The 16,003-nt window shown below is 38.6% G+C and overlaps 1 protein-coding gene across 1 annotated transcript in view; it reads right to left on the bottom strand.

Moving 5' to 3' along the window:
• Window positions 1–2,583: 2,583 nt before the first annotated feature.
• Window positions 2,584–16,003, bottom strand: part of APOB (apolipoprotein B) — a 31,476-nt gene continuing 18,056 nt past the window's right edge. The window contains exons 26-29 of the mRNA XM_075201375.1: window positions 6,911–14,344; window positions 5,989–6,103; window positions 5,657–5,840; window positions 2,584–4,583 (exon numbers count right to left, since the gene is read on the bottom strand). Of these exons, the coding sequence (XP_075057476.1) occupies window positions 2,769–4,583; window positions 5,657–5,840; window positions 5,989–6,103; window positions 6,911–14,344 (9,548 nt within the window). The 3' untranslated portion in view covers window positions 2,584–2,768. The remainder of the gene's footprint in view (window positions 4,584–5,656; window positions 5,841–5,988; window positions 6,104–6,910; window positions 14,345–16,003) is intronic.

Genomic DNA, 16,003 nt, shown 5'->3' with positions numbered 1-16,003 from the left:
CAGAATGGCACAGTGTGAAAGGGGGCCAGGTCAGCATGGCAGTGTGAAGGGGGGCCAGGTCAGCATAGCACAGTGTGAAGGGGAGCCAGGTTAGCATGGCACAGTGTGAAGGGGGACCAGGTCAGAATGACACAGTGTGAAGGGGGGCCAAGTCAGCATGGCACAGTGTGAAGGGGGGCCAGGTCAGCATGGCACAGTGTGCAGGGGGGCCAGGTCAGCATGGCAGAGTGTGAAGGGGGGCCAAAGCAACATGGCACAGCGTGATGAAAGGGGGCCATGAAAAGAGGGGAGCAAAAGCAGCATGGTGGGCGCAGTGTGATCATAAGGAGGCACAGCATGGTGACTAAGGGGCACATTAGTGTGTGTGATGGCACAGCGGGCTTGTGGCAATGTAATGTGTGTGTGGTAGATGGTGGCTAAGTATTAATTGTGGGTCCTATTGATTTAACGCCGGGCTGGTTGGAATTTTCTAAATATACCCATTATTTTTTCCAAATAGGGCCCCCAACATTCCAGGATCCAGACAAGCTGCAACTAAAGAAACCAGCAGCCACAGGTGGTAAAAGTGACAAAAACAGGTAGGACAGTCTGTCAAATGTTCTGAGTCTAGTGCAGGCTTGGCTAACCTGTGGCACTCCAGGTGTTGTGAAGCTACAAGTAACAGCATACCCTTCCACCAATAAGCTGCTATATACTGGCAAAGCATGCTGGGGCTTATAGTTTCACAACACCTGGAATGCCACAGGTTAGCCAAGCCTGGCCTAGTGGGACAATCCCGATTTTTGGTGACTGTCTAATCTAAGGGACAGGTCAAGACTGTGTACTTATACACACACTGCATTCTTTATATACTACACTATGGTGCTAGCTGTCCTTTGTGGGCCGACCACTCCCCCTCTAGTGTCTGGTCCCGCCTCTATGATGGCTGGCCACACCCCCTCTGGTGGGTCCCTAGCATTGCAGTCCCCCGGTGGGCCCTTCATTCCCCAGACCGGTACTGAATAAATGATAAGTGGATAACCGTACAATTCTTTTCAACGAGACTGGTAAAAACTACTTTCATGGTGTGGGAAATTTTACATATATATTTGTACACGCTAGAAGATGTTTTCTTCTATTAAACTGAATTGTACAGAAGTTAAGGTTTCTATACATTTATAAAATGTTAGTGTTTCCAGTGTGGGATTTAAGATGCTCAACTAATGTAATCTGTTCATATATAAGTGCTGAAGGCTTAGCAATAGAAAGTGTTTGGAGATGCATGTACAACGAAATCTAGGCTCTATGTAATATTAGTTTATTACAACAACACAGGTCTGCTCAAAAACAGAGAAGAGGTGACAGTGGATTTTGAGGCACAAAGAAGACGAGAGAGCGATTCTTATGACACATGGTACTGATTCCTCTCATGACCGCGGGCCTAGCTCCGCCTGAAAACCACAGAGAGGAGGCGAATGTAAAGTGAAGGCTAGTAGCTTTAATCCTTGATTGATCAGAATGATTGGTTACGCTGTTGGGCAGGTTTGGTTGGAAACAACCAAATTGGCTGACCAGATCTGTGTGTCCTTCGTAAGTTTAAAGAGTGCCACTATCCTTCACACAGTGGAGGCAGCCATTTTGTGTGTAGAACCAATAGTCAGCCACAGTGATGTCAATAGTTCTTAATATACTGATGATTAGCATTCTTATGAGTATTGGTTCAGCGCCCACGATGGCTGCCCGCACTGCTTGTAAGTAACTGATACATTTTAAGGACACTGCATTCTCTGGATGATAACAGAGAATAATGGCTTGCATTCAGTTACATAGCAAATGTCACAAAGTCAAACATCTCAAGCTTTTACATATCCTGTGAATATTACAAGATGCCTTTTCTTGAACAAGGAGGCTGGGGGAGGGTGGGTGGAATATGAGGCATGTATGGGTGGTCAGAGGCAGTGGAAGTTTAAAGGGAATAAATGAGAAGTTCGAGGGTGTGGCTATGTGTCCTTATTTTTAAATTGGGAATGTAGGGGGACTTTGCAAGATAGGAAGAAACAAGTGCCCTGTTCATAGAAAGTAAACCTAAACATTATACCTAACATTATTATATTCATTATAAATCAGTTCTACCCATCATTAAAGGGGGAGTGTTTATAGGTAGGGTGTATTTACTCTTTATCTTTCTATAAGTGTGCAGAAAAGCATATAGACATTCTGCACTAAAGATCTCAAGAAAGTATGTATTTAGTAACATGAATAGAAGCAGCCAAACTGATTGCTTGACCAAAGAAAAATGAATTATCAGGATCTGACACCAATAGAATAGCGAATTGAGTGACCAAATTATAAAATGAAAATGTTTTTTCATTTTAAATTAAACAACTCTTGAAAATCCTTAATTTCATGGCAGAAACTACTTTAAAACATATTTGTTCTATATTTTAAAAGTAATGTTTTAGTTTAATGTTCCTTTAAGTTATTATCAGTAGCCATATTTCGATACTTTAAAGAAAAGCCATTGAAGTCAAAGCTGATGATATAGTTTAATGTTGATTCTATATAATGAAAAGAAGTAGGGAAATTAGTTAGAACAATGCCAGATTATAGCAAACAATGTTTATTAGTTAAGTTCAAAGAAATAAAAACAATTTGTTATTTTTGATGTTTTTTTTTTCTTCTTCCATTTACAAAAAACCATAATAGCTTTAAAACTTAATATATACTGATTGTTATTTTAAAACAGAGTAAAAACCTTATTTTGTGCTACTACAGTACATAATGTCCATTCAATTTTTTTTCCAGTTTCGGATGTTGTCAATGATTTGCTGTGCATTAAGTTTTCCATCTTCAAGTTGTTTCTCAATAAAACTCTGTAGTTCTTCCCACTTCCTAGAGCTTTTGTCAATACCGTCAAGTACCATTGAACGTGCAATCTCCATCCTCTTAGATATGATGTCGCTTCTTACCTGGGGAATTTCATCAAAGGATTTCCAGTTGAAGGGGTGTGGTACATCAACCTTAATTTCTCCTTTACGTGTTGATACATATGTCTTTATTTGTTCACTGGCAGAATTTTGGAAATCTTGCAGCATTTGAGTGATGAATTCTATAAAGGAGTTGTAATTTTGGATGACCAGATCAATCAGACGGTTGGCTTCAACAAAGAACTTCTCATATGAATTGAGGAGCTGACCATATGCTTCGTGGATTTGTGTATTTAGAAGCTTTGAATATTCAATTATGGCTCTCTTGGCGTCGTTTAACCAATCGCTAACCTCTTCCTCTATTTTCAAGGCAATTTTCCTTACCTGCTTCCGTCCTTTATCTTCTGTGTTAGTCACTAGAACCCTGGTCTGCTCATAATACTCGTTGAGAAATTCCTTCAGTTTGTCTACATGTTCTGAGACATTTACACCATATTTTGAAGGCAGTTCCTTCAATGAATCAATGATGAATTTAAACAGCTCAAGGACTTTCTCTTCAATTTCATAATATTTCACAGACCACCCTACAATATTTGGGTCCAAATACTCTTCTCGCAAGGCTTTAGCATAAATGAGTATCTCCTTTAAGTTCTCTGAAAGCTTTTCATATACATTCTGGTAAAGTTTAAGCAGTTGGTTGGTGCTCTTTTTAATCCTGTCCGCGAGATCACTGAGGTATTGTACATACTTCGAATTTACAGCATCGCTGTACATTTGCTCAGTTTGAGCCTTCATATCCTGAAAGTTTCTTGACCTCAAAGCTTCAACCAATTTTTCAGATTTTTGTGATATTTCTTGAGTCAAAGCCTTAAGCTGTTGGAGATATTTTTCGAGGCTTACGTTTTGGAAATCATTAAACAACTTGTTAACAATCTGCTGGAGCTCTTTCAAAAAGTCCTTAATTGCGAGGACTACTTGTCGGCCTTCTATGTTTGTACTTGTACCAGGGATTTTGTAGTTAGCGTCATTTATTGATTGGACAAAGACATCAAGAAGTTTTTGGATGTACTGAATGTATTCATCGATCCTGGAAGTTGCCGATTCCATGAACATGGCAAACAGTTCTTCACCGGTGTAACTCCTCGTCTGGCTTGGCAATTGAAAACGTGTGCTCTTTAGAAACATAATAGCTGCATCAATTACATCTCTCATTGTACTTTGGTAGCTTCTTATTACAGTGATGGATTTTTCATAGAACTTGGCTCCTAGTTGTCCATCACCCTGAAGAAAGGGCATATCTGCAGGTTCTCTGTACCACTGTTGTGCTTTATTGATCACATCTGCATAGTTACCACTGGCACCCCTGGCTGCTAACTGCAGCTGATATTTCAGCTCGTCAATCTGACCAGCAGCAGATTGGTACGTCGATGAAACCTTGGAATGAAAACGCTCTTTTATCTGTAAACCGGTTTCTTTCATGTCCATTCCCATGTGCTCCTTGTGGTATTTGTTGACGCAGTTGTAGACGGCATCTGACATCTTAGGTAACCTTTCCTTCAAACCATTGAGCACATCTTGAGCGGCATCTTCACGCCAGTTAAATTTGTTCTGAATTCTCTCTGGGGTTTTTATTGATATTTCATTTTTCAGAATTAATGTGTCCTTCCCAGGTGATGCCTAAAGAAAGTTAAAGAACATTAGTATCATTCAATAAAAAATGTGTGAACTTAGACTCTTACCACAGTCACCAACTTCACTAGCAGGACTAAATTATTCACTAGTCAACCTATTGATCCTGCAGTGAGAAGTGCATTAGATCTGAAACTCGGAATGAAATTCTAAGGTCATTAAGACACCTATGTTAATAAAAGTTTTAATCGTTGGTCATCACATGAAATAAAAAATCTTTTTTGCCCCAATTTATTATGAATGTGTTACCGGGGCAGCTGAGCGAGCTCCCAGTTAAAGCGGACGAGCGACTGTTGTGAAACATCACAGGAAGCCTCCGATGAAGCCCCCTATTGCAGGTGATAGACTTCACTAGCCAGGGTCTTTGGTAAATATAGGAAGCCCCAATATTTAGGGCTTATCTCCTTTTGATAAATAGACCCTATCATTTTATGATACCTTTTCATAATTTGTTAACACAAGACAATATAATGACAGAACTGACAATATTACATTGTTTTTGAACCTGATCTATAACTAAGCTATATAGCCATGAAACATAAGGAAACCACCAATTATTTCATATCTAGTGGGAATGCATCATAGTAATAATAATAATAATAATATGTATGTATATTGCTAAGCAATGAGCGGCTTTATAGGATTCAGTTACACTAAACAAAACAAAAGGAATAGGCTATATCTGTTCAACTCTTTATGGAAGAAACTTTTTTTACTGAAATGTGTGTATAAGTGCAAGGGATGATAAGAGGCACAAAAAGTGATATAATATCACTGGAAACTTGCTGCTAATATAAAGCTTGAACTGCACTGAAGCCATGGAATTCACAGTCTTAATGCAGCATTTGCTACTGGACATCTCTTGACTGTATGTTCGACAGCAGGTGGTAGTTGGTATGGATGCAGGACCGGCTATCATGGAATATTATGCATATAACCATATATAATGTCACATGACAGCCTATGGTAGTTGCTAACTTCATGATAAAACTACTGAAGTGTATAGTTTATTAATAAAAGCATGGTATGGCTTACAAAATATTACAACACAGAATACTCACTAAAGAGCGGCTGTAGACTCTCAGTTTGATAGTCTTGGAATCCTTTTCAAGCTGCAGGCCCAGAGTCCCAGAAGAGGGGGAATACACAAATGAGGATAACCCATTGTCATCATGTTTACAAGATATTTGGACATTCGTGAACGTTGGGCTTGTAATGTCTACTTGTACATTGTGGCTCAGCATCCTAGCAAAGAGAACAGAACAGTAGATTTAGGAAACTAAATCTTCACAGAAATGTTGTTTTGGATGATACACATTAGATGGTGACATATTTTGAATAGGAATGGAATGTGTTGTATGTATATGTAACATGAATAGGAAATAGATTTTACCGTAGGCCGTTAAATATAGATTCCTGCTTCCAATTGGCGCTCAAGTCCACATGTGCCAGGCTGCCTGTTCCAATAACATTGAGAGTTCTTCCCTTTAAGGAACTGCCCACTGAAGCTGGAAAATAAAACAAATAAATACTTATTGGACAACCGATATTTCAACAATTACCATTACGGATGCTCCTGGATTTCCTTATTCTGTTTCAAAGCCCCTTTGCCAACAATCCTTTGCCCAATTCTGTTTCAATTAATAATAAGATGATTTGCAACACAATGAAGTTGTATGCTTTTATACATCTGGAAGCCCCATCTTTTGTCTACTGAAGACTGTAAGTCTTGTATTTGACTACACTGGCACTGAGGAGTTGTCACTGCACATAACCAGGAACGTGCCAGCCTCATAATCACACTCTCTACAGCGGCCTTATCTCTATTGTGCTGAAGTTGAGTCATCTGCTTCCGGCTAAGAAGCAGGCAAGTACTGTTTTGGTTTGGGAACGGGCAAATGCTTCCCAGATGAAATTGGTTAAGTTGACACCTCTGGAAATCCCCAAAAGAAACTTATTAATGAAAAGAAAATATATTATTGGAGAGACCGCATGAAGTGTGGGAGGACTACTTAATACAAGGAAAAAAGACTGCCAAAATGAATTCCTTAAATTACAAGAAAAATCATAAATAATGAAAGAATATTTAAGGTGAAGGAGCACAAAATGCATTCCTGATGCCAGATTTATTTGTCTGTGTTAAGGAGTCCCCTTGCACTTCGTGTGTTCTCTCCAATCATATGATCTGCTCATTAACTGTGGCTTCACAGAGATTGAGGTTTTCAAATTTCAAAAGATACATGTTAAACATTTTAATGTGTTTTAATTTAATTCAACAATCAACTATTCCTAGTAAGCAAAAGAGAGAGACTCACCATCTAGGTCAAACTCCAGAAATCGTAGAGTTGAACTGCTGGTGGCATCGATGGAGCCAATAAAAGCATCCGGATCGTTTGTCAGCTTGTTCGTCCATGTGAGATTGTAAATTGGAGTGGTAAATTGGACAGATCCAGATAAAGAACCAAATGCTGGTATGTAAATTCCTGCTGGCAGGCTCAGTTTAACAGGTGGGATCACAATGCTCTGTCTTGGGATTTCAATTGTTGGTAGGTCAATGTCTGCTATCTTATTGAACCAGCTGTTAAAATCCACGTTGTAGAAACTTTTGGGAAGAGTGTATTTGGACATTGTTACTTGGTATTGTGGCATAGATAGCTCCACGAAGGGAATTTTGGAATCTTTTCCTGCAGTGTATAACAGATCGATAGAGGCAGCAGGGAATTGAACTTCTGGCAATGAAGAAGGCAGGTCCATATCTTTTGGCAAAGTCAGTCCTGGGAATTTCATGGTATAACTATCTCCGAGCCTTTCAGATGGAATAGGGTAGAAAAATCCATTTGTATTTTTGGTGTAAATTATGATTGTTGATGCATTTAGATATTGCTTATAGTCAGCACTTGTTGTAACATCAAATTTCAAGATATCCCACAGGCTTCTTTCATAAACTGGAAGGATGATTGATTTTAGGAAATCCACATGGCCTTGTAGTGACCCTGCAACTTCCAGTCTCGCATCTGTCTGGTCGTTGGATAACTTAATGTTATGAGCCAAAATAAGTGACTCTAGAATACCATTCCCTTTCATACTAAATTCTTGTTTCTCATTTTTAACATTTAGTGAAATGTCTTGATTTAATGATGCAGCTTCAAAAAATGAATTAGGTTGATTAATCTGCACTTGAAGATCTGCCAGCAGACTCCAAAGAGACAATTCTAGTGTTGCTTTACTACTTTGCTGTCCTCTTGATGTAAAGAGTGGTGTGACTCTTAAATAATTGTCTCCCTTATGTTCCCACACTGCATATATGCGGCTGGTAGATGTTTCAACAGCAAGATTCTCTGTGAAGTCCAGGGTTCCAAAGCTATCTGCTCTAGAGCTGGCCACAAGCTTCACAGATGACCTAAGACCATTGGAATTCAGGTATGTATTTGCATCATTGGTGAACATTCCAGAAAACGGTTGATGGGTAAGCAGGGTTCCAGTTATATCTCCATTGGTTTTTGTCTCCAGTGAAAAGTAGGATGTAAGACCTTCAAGACTCAGTGTGTGATCCAGTTTTCCTTTAGCAGTATTGCCATAAAGTGCATTTAAATCATAAGTAAAGGTCATTTTTGATGAAACTGTAGGTTTTGTCTTTGTGTTGCCAGTCAGTTCTTGCTTGAATGTACTCTTCAACAGCAGCATATCCATTTTCGCATTTGTGATCACTGATGCTTCCACATTTCTCTTTCCAAAAGATATAGAACTTTCATGTTTTCCTTCAATGAATGCATTCCTCAGAGACAGGGCAGTAGCTAACTTTAGTCCTCTCTTTCTTGTAAGTCCTGTTGTGGCATCAATATTAAATACAAGAGCATCTATGACCGAGGTGGAGGCTACACTCACTCTCGCAGAGATATCAGATTGATTGTATATTCCGGCACTTGTGGTGAGTGAAATCACATTTGACTTAAAGAAGAAATCGTAAGTGAGGTTTCCCATTGCTGGAATTGAAATGCTGTTCTGTCCATTTGGCAGTCTGATTCTGGGAAGAGAAAGTCTGCGTAAGGAGTCAGGGACATGTAGTACAGGTAGCTCAGGTGAAGGTAACACTAACTTGTATGATGGGATGGAGAACCCAATCACTGGTACCACAAAGCTTGGTGTGCTTACTTCTTTAGGAACTATATAGCCAAATGCTGGAAGTTCAGCGGAGAAAGAAGACACCTCAATGTTCACAAATGGTATGGTATAACCAGGAATCCTAAATGTTCTTGGTATTTTGTTGACTTGATTGTCCACTTTGTACTTATCAATCCTCACTTTAGCTTGGTTGTAGGAGTCCACCAAGAGGTTCAATGTTTTGTCTCTCCCAATTTCAAATTTCTTGTTAAGGTTCTTCACATTTGCATTTATTGAATCCAAAAGTGCATCTAGTGGCAAAGGAATTATATGCATGTCTTTATTCTTCTGATATTGAAGTTTTAAATTCAGATCAAAATTCTGCCGGGTTGTTGTCAACAAATTCTTCAGGCCGCTTATTTCCCACAGAGAGAATTCTCGAACTTTTGGTGTTCTTATTGATGTGTATGGGACCGGAATTTCTGGGATGGAAACTGGGATTGTCAAGAAGTCAAGGTTAGCTTCCCCATTCATTGCCAGACTAGTCTCAATATTTTCTTCATTATTGCTCAGTAAAATAGTGTGAGACACTTTGTATTGGTTGAATCTTCCATTAGCTTTCCATGACAATTGCTGAACATTAGAGTTGAGTGTGAAGTCATAATTATTTAGGAATTCGATCTTGCCCGTTAGTTTCAGAGGGAAGCTAATTTTAAGATTTCCGTTGTTAGCAGTAGACATTTTTATTTCAAATGGTCTTGTTAAAAAGGCAAAGTTATTGTTTATTATTCCAGTGCTCCGTCCGAATAGCTCTGCATTGTGAGTTGCTTCAAGTTCTATCTTCAGCTCACCAACACGTGCACTTCCTTTAAGTGTAGCAATGCTGTTGCCAATGTTAGGTGAATCGGCCTTTGACATGACATCAATAGTTATGGAATTTAGGAAGACTGAATTATAAATGAGGTTTTGATCTAGTTTTAGATATTTGGCATTTATTTTGTTGGTGCCCAAAAGTTCAATGTTGCCACCTCTCAAGTTGAACTTGAGGTCTGCCTGGTGGGTACCATCATCTGAAATGTGATGACAGGACCACTTCCAGTTCCCTTTGCCAGAGGAAGTTATTGAAATGCGTCCAATGTCCACGGTTGTATCAATATCATTTTGCAGGTCAAGCTGGCTTGAAAAAACAAGTTGTGGAATATTCAAGCTATGGGAATATTTAGTGGTCACATCTGCTGTAATTCTTTTCTGTACTTTCATGATAATGGAATTTTCCAACTCAGCTGAATTCTTCTCAGTTTTTAAGTTAGCCTTTGTTTGAACCCGTGTCTGAATGTGACTTGATGTAAAAGTAACTTCACTAAAGTGATCTAATTTAACATGTCTGTTAGATAACACCACTGTTTCTTTAAGAATTAACTCCTGCATCAAGGGAGCAGATATCCGACCATCAGCTTTAAAGGTAAAGGCCAAAGCCTCTATCATCGATGTGGCTTCTGCCGACAGGGAAGCAACCATTTCTGGTGTTTTTTCAGAAACGGTGACATTATTGACCTCAGTTGAAGTTAAGATTGTGAGAAATGGAGAGGTTACTTTGAATGAGCTGGAAAGCTTGCCAAACGTTGGAATTGAAACGGTATGAGGAATTTTTGGGAGCTGAAATTCAGGGATCTGTATGTCAGGAAACTGGAAATTTTCCAAGTTTAACTTTGGGAATTTATACTCTGGTAGCTGCATATCGGGGACATAGATTTCTGGAATGGAAAATTCAGGAAGCCCCATGTCACTCATCTTTAGATTTTTTAATAATATATCTGGAGATGGCCACTTATAGTCACTTGAAATGATTTGATCAATTATTCTTACTATTTTCAGTTTGACTTCGTTCAAATCAATAATGTATGACGGCACTTTGTAGGTGTTTAAAATAATGAACTCTGGTGTAACAAATCTTGTTGGAATTTCAATGTCTTTCAGCTTTCTCAAATTGAATTCCACAGATTGGACCTGCAAATCAGTGAATGGTACATTAAAGTGTGGTGTTCTAAATGTTGCCTCTCTGAGAGCCCTGAGGCTTACTTCAAATGCAGGAATACTAATATATCCCAATTTAATATCTGGCACAACAAATCCTTCTTCAACAAAGACTTTCACATTGTCAGCCCATTCCTGAATGTTGTTCTCTTCTGCAAAAGTGTTAATCTTGGCAGCCATGAAGCTCCATTGATCTGTTACGAATAGCACTAAGCGACGGTAAGCCTGGCTAACCTGTTGTAGATATCTCTGGCTTTCTTCTTTTATGTTCATGGAGTATATTCTGTCTCTGACATCCTCAAGATGTTCAATTGCCCTGGTCTTCCATTCAATCAATACTGTTGAAGACATGATCTCCTCATACCATTGGATGACTGCAGCAAGTCTGGTGTCTCTAACTTGTCGAAGATACTTAGCCACCACTGTTCTTACCTCATTTAGATATTGTCTTAAGGCTTCTGCCTTTTGTGGCAGCTCCAGAGCCCTCAATTTTTGATTTGTTCTTTCAGTCAGCTCTTTAATCCAGTTGTTGAAGTCATCCACAAACTTATCATAATTAAAAGACCTGATTTTTTTTACTATGACATCGAGATAATAATTAACGTCATCTATAAGCTTCTTAAAGTCGTAGTCTCTCAATTGCTTGACTTTGGCTTCGACAAAATTAAGTACTTTTTTGTAATATGAACGAATATCAATGTTATTGAGCATATCTGTTACCGTTTTAATTGTTTCTTTGACTTTCTGCTGGTTGAGGAACTCAACAAACTTTTCTATAAGTACTTCAACTTTTTTGTCAATATCATAGTTTACCACAAGGTCTTGCAGTTTGTCAATGACCACATTTATTTTCTCACTTACTTCAAATTCCTCAAGCTGGGTGAGAATAAGGTTTTTTAAATGTCCTATCATAATTCGGAGGTTCTCAATGGGCAAGGAATTTTTTATCTGCTCTGCATACTTAGATATTTCAATAGATTGCAGCAGTTCTTTCACATTTTGAGCCAGTTGATCAATATCAATTCTCTGGATATATATCTGGATTTCTTGTAAGATTCTCTGTAGCTTAGCTTTTATTTGGTACAACTCATCAACATTTTGAATCCAAGCAGCCAGACTTTGTCCTAAGTCATTGACATTGATTTTTTCCACTAAAGCTTGTATGTTTCGGATCATTTCAAGAGTCTTTTCCTGTATTCTGTATTCGTTGTCTAGTTCTCTCAGCTTTTCAACACATCTTTGAATTAAAATCTCAGTGGACTTCTTAAGATGCTCGAGGTCATAATTCTCTCTGATGTATCTGTCTATTTCATTCACGTATTGCTGCAAATAAAATTGTACCCGTCTGAAATACTCTTCAACTGCGGCTTGAAGATCTTCAGCAGTGATTTTAACGTCCTTGGTTAAGGAAATAATTCTTTCTCTTTCCGCATTAAATTTGCTTTCTATGTCCAAATTGTTAATGTAGTCGGTCACTTTTTGGCCAGCTGTGTCCAAAGCCCGCTTGTACCTCTGTACATATTGGTCAATATTTATGTCTTTTAATGAATTCTGTAAAGCTTGGAGGGTGGTGAGCAAAGCAGTTCTCATTTTCTCAAAATACAAAGATATGTTCTCAATGAAAGGCAAGCTAATGAGATGCATGTCCTTATTCTTGTCATACTTTATGTATCCAGAAATTCCGAATTCTTGAGGACTATTGACACTGTCTCTTAGGTTTAGAGAGTCAATTGGATTAAACTTGACAAATGGTAGATGGACCTCTCTGTCCAATAGGGAGAGGTCTGCTAGAGTCTGCCCACTAACCTCAACTCCAATGCTGTCAGCATTGTTATAGGCACTAAAATCTTGGTTGTATGTGTTTTGGTTCAGGCGACTCTTCAGTTTCCATGAGCTTAGCTGTTCTGCTGGTGTGAACAACAAGGTGATCTTGTAATCTACAAGAGTTTCATGGACTTTGTCTGTTCCAAACGAGTGGCTAGTGGATCCTCTGTAATCATGAACTAAATTAAAGGAAAGGGGCTCTGCTTTTAAGATAAATTTGCTGTAAAGCTGTCCTGCTTGTTCTCCAAAAAGTGAAAGTCTTCCATCTCCGTTAGTCTGAGAGTCAATGGTAACAGTGAATGGTTTCACAACTGAACTAATCCTGTTAGAGAAACGAGTGGATTTTGATTCAGAGTTTGTGATACTGCTAAGTGAAGCAGAGAAGCCAGCAATGTCTACAGTAAATCTATGACTATGGGCAGTTCCTTGAATATTTGCAACTGTGTCTGTGTTCAGTTTGGCCTCCAGGTTACCCATGGTGAAGCCGTAGGAATGCTTTATTTCATCTTTGTTAAATGCACCTCTTATATTACCATTGAGATTTATCTTGAAGGCTTCTAGCTGTGCTTGACCTCTGTTGGTTAACTCGAATGCACCATATTGGAGTTCACTATTCAGCAGAGTTGTCATGATATAAGGTTGTATCTGGAAGTCAAACCTGTGCTTGTGGAATTTGTCAGCGCTTAAGGAGTTTTCAAATTTAGAGGTAAACTGTAATACAGATCCTACAATGCTTAGGTCATTGCTGTTCTCCAGTTTCATCTGCTCATAAGAGCCCATTAAGTTGTTAGAGAACTTCAGTCCTTCTCTACTAAGCCTAAAGTTCAATAAATGTTTGCTGTCCATGCTAAGAAGAGTAGCTTGATACACACTACTCATAGAAAGTTCACTTAGGGCAGCCCTTCCTTCAACAGATATCTTCGCATTATTCTCTCTGTATCGTCCATTTGCCATAATTTTCATTGCTGTTCCTGATGACCCAATGCCAGCATTGAACTCACTCTCCAGGATTAAAGGACTAAAGTTGACACTGGTCGTTACACTGGTGGACAGGCCATCCTGGTTGAGTTTCAGAGTGCCCTTGTGCGCGCTTCTGCTTGCCTGGTTATTAAGAGTGATATCAGAATTTAATTCAAGACCAAGAGAATTGAGGGAGCCAGACAAAAGGGTGTAGAATCGGTTGCGCTTGTAGTCAACCTGATACTCGGAGCGTATTGCAGCCATCTGCTTTGACAGCGTGACCTCAAGTTTGTTCAGTCCAACCAAGTTGTAGTAATTTCCATTAGTATCGCACTTCAGAGACAACTGCTTGTTCCTATAATCTAAGGTCATGGTGTTGATGAATGCTCCGTCTTGTAGTTCAGTGGTTGAAGTCATTGTGACTGCTTCAGTCAAGACCATTCCCGATATTTTGTTAGTTCCCTTCAAGTAAGATGAATCAAACTTAAAGTTTGATTCTATTTTTGTCTGTAGGTTATCAGTGTTGATTGTGGTCACTAGCATTATGTTGCTGTTTGCAAAGAATGATGCTATAGTAAGCCGATCATTACCTTCAGCCTCGATGACCATTATGTTATTATTTATTGATGACCTGACTGAGGCAGAGCTAGAACCTTCAATTCCCAGAATGCTCCTGAACTGGTACGAACCGGATCCTTTGTACCTTTGGTTACTTTTGAAATTGTACAATTCACTGAGTCTTATGCTTGAATCAAGTAGTGTATGACGTAATGATCCCTCATAGGACAGAGTTAATGTTTCCTTTGGATCGTAGGATGCCATTGCTGAACCTGCAACATAAAGATAGCAATGAGTTAGTAAATATATATACTAATTTTCATTGGCCCTTTTCAGTTCAAAGGAAATTGTCAATTGCAATAAGCTAATACTTGTCTGAAAGGAATGGTAAATATATAAGTACTGTGTAACATTTTTTATTAATGTGCACCTGTTGATTATGTACAATGGTTGGATCCATTTTGGATGTAATTCACAAAATCATGAAAATGCTGCTTATCGAGTCACTTGGAACCACTAACATCGCTGAGACAGTGATGTCACTGGTTTCTAGCGAACTGACAGGCTGCATTCTTAGTGATGTCACTGGTTCCTAGTGAAGTGATAGGCTGCATTTTTAGTGATGTCACTAGTTCCTAGTGTTTCTAGTGAACTGATAGGCTGCATTCTTAGTGATGTCACTGGTCTCTAGTGAACTGACAGGCTGCATTCTTAGTGATGTCACTGGTCTCTAGTGAACTGACAGGCTGCATTCTTAGTGATGTCACTGGTTCCTAGCGAACTAATAGGTTGCATTCTTAGTGATGTAAATGGTTCCTAGCGAACTGACAGGCTGCATTCTTAGTGATGTCACTGGTTCCTAGCGAACTGACAGGCTGCATTCTTAGTGATGTCACTGGTTCCTAGCGAACTGACAGGCTACATTCTTAGCGATGACACTGGTTCCTAGCGAACTGACAGGCTACATTCTTAGTGATGACACTGGTTCCTAGTGAGCTGATATTGGTCCAAATCATAAGATGGCTGTATTGTTTGTGTGTAGGTGGTGGTAGGTGCATTTTACTGATATTGCATAAGTCATTATAGTTAAAACTGTTATGGAAACCAGTCCTATTAATTGGCTAACAGCTCAGTCAGTATATAAAGTTTAAAGAATAACCATCATTAAATGATAAATGTAACACGTTGTGTAAAACTAAATATAACCTATAATGAATGTTGTTCAAAAACAAACAACATGTTTATTGTATTATATTATGTTGGGCAGAACCATTTTATACGCTGCAGAAGTGACTGTTGCTATTGCTCTCTATGTAGACAGAAACATATTTAAATACAATAAATGTCAAAGTTCACTTATGATATTATAATATAATATGATAATATAATTTCGTATAACACAACATAATGTAAAAAATATGTAACATGACCACAGTACTTTAAATTAGCCTTAAATCACACAGTCACTTTTCCTTAAGATTGACCCTATACGTATATGCTTATTACAAGCAAACTAGGGGCCTGATTCATTAAGGATCTTAACTTAAGAAACTTCTTATTTCAGTCTCCTGGACAAAACCATGTTACAATGCAAGGGGTGCAAATTAGTATTCTGTTTAGCACATAATTTAAATACTGACTGTTTTTTCATGTAGCACACAAATACTTGATAGCTTATTTGTACACGGAAATTTAAAGTTGATATTTGTGTGCTGCATGAAAAAACAGTCAGTATTTAACTTATGTGCAAAACAGAATACTAATTTGCACCCCTTGCATTGTAACATGGTTTTGTCCAGGAGACTGAAATAAGAAGTTTCTTGAGTTAAGATCCTTAATGAATCAGGTCCCAGGTGATCAAACCTTAATAACCATCTAATATATAAATGTCTAGTGGCGTGTGTTAGTCTGTCTGTGTGTGTGTGTGGAAA

This window comes from Mixophyes fleayi, chromosome 3, assembly GCF_038048845.1.
Source record: "Mixophyes fleayi isolate aMixFle1 chromosome 3, aMixFle1.hap1, whole genome shotgun sequence".
Taxonomy (NCBI): Eukaryota; Metazoa; Chordata; class Amphibia; order Anura; family Limnodynastidae; genus Mixophyes; species Mixophyes fleayi.
Note: the sequence above shows the minus strand (reverse complement) of the source record. Positions and strands in the feature narration are given on the sequence as shown.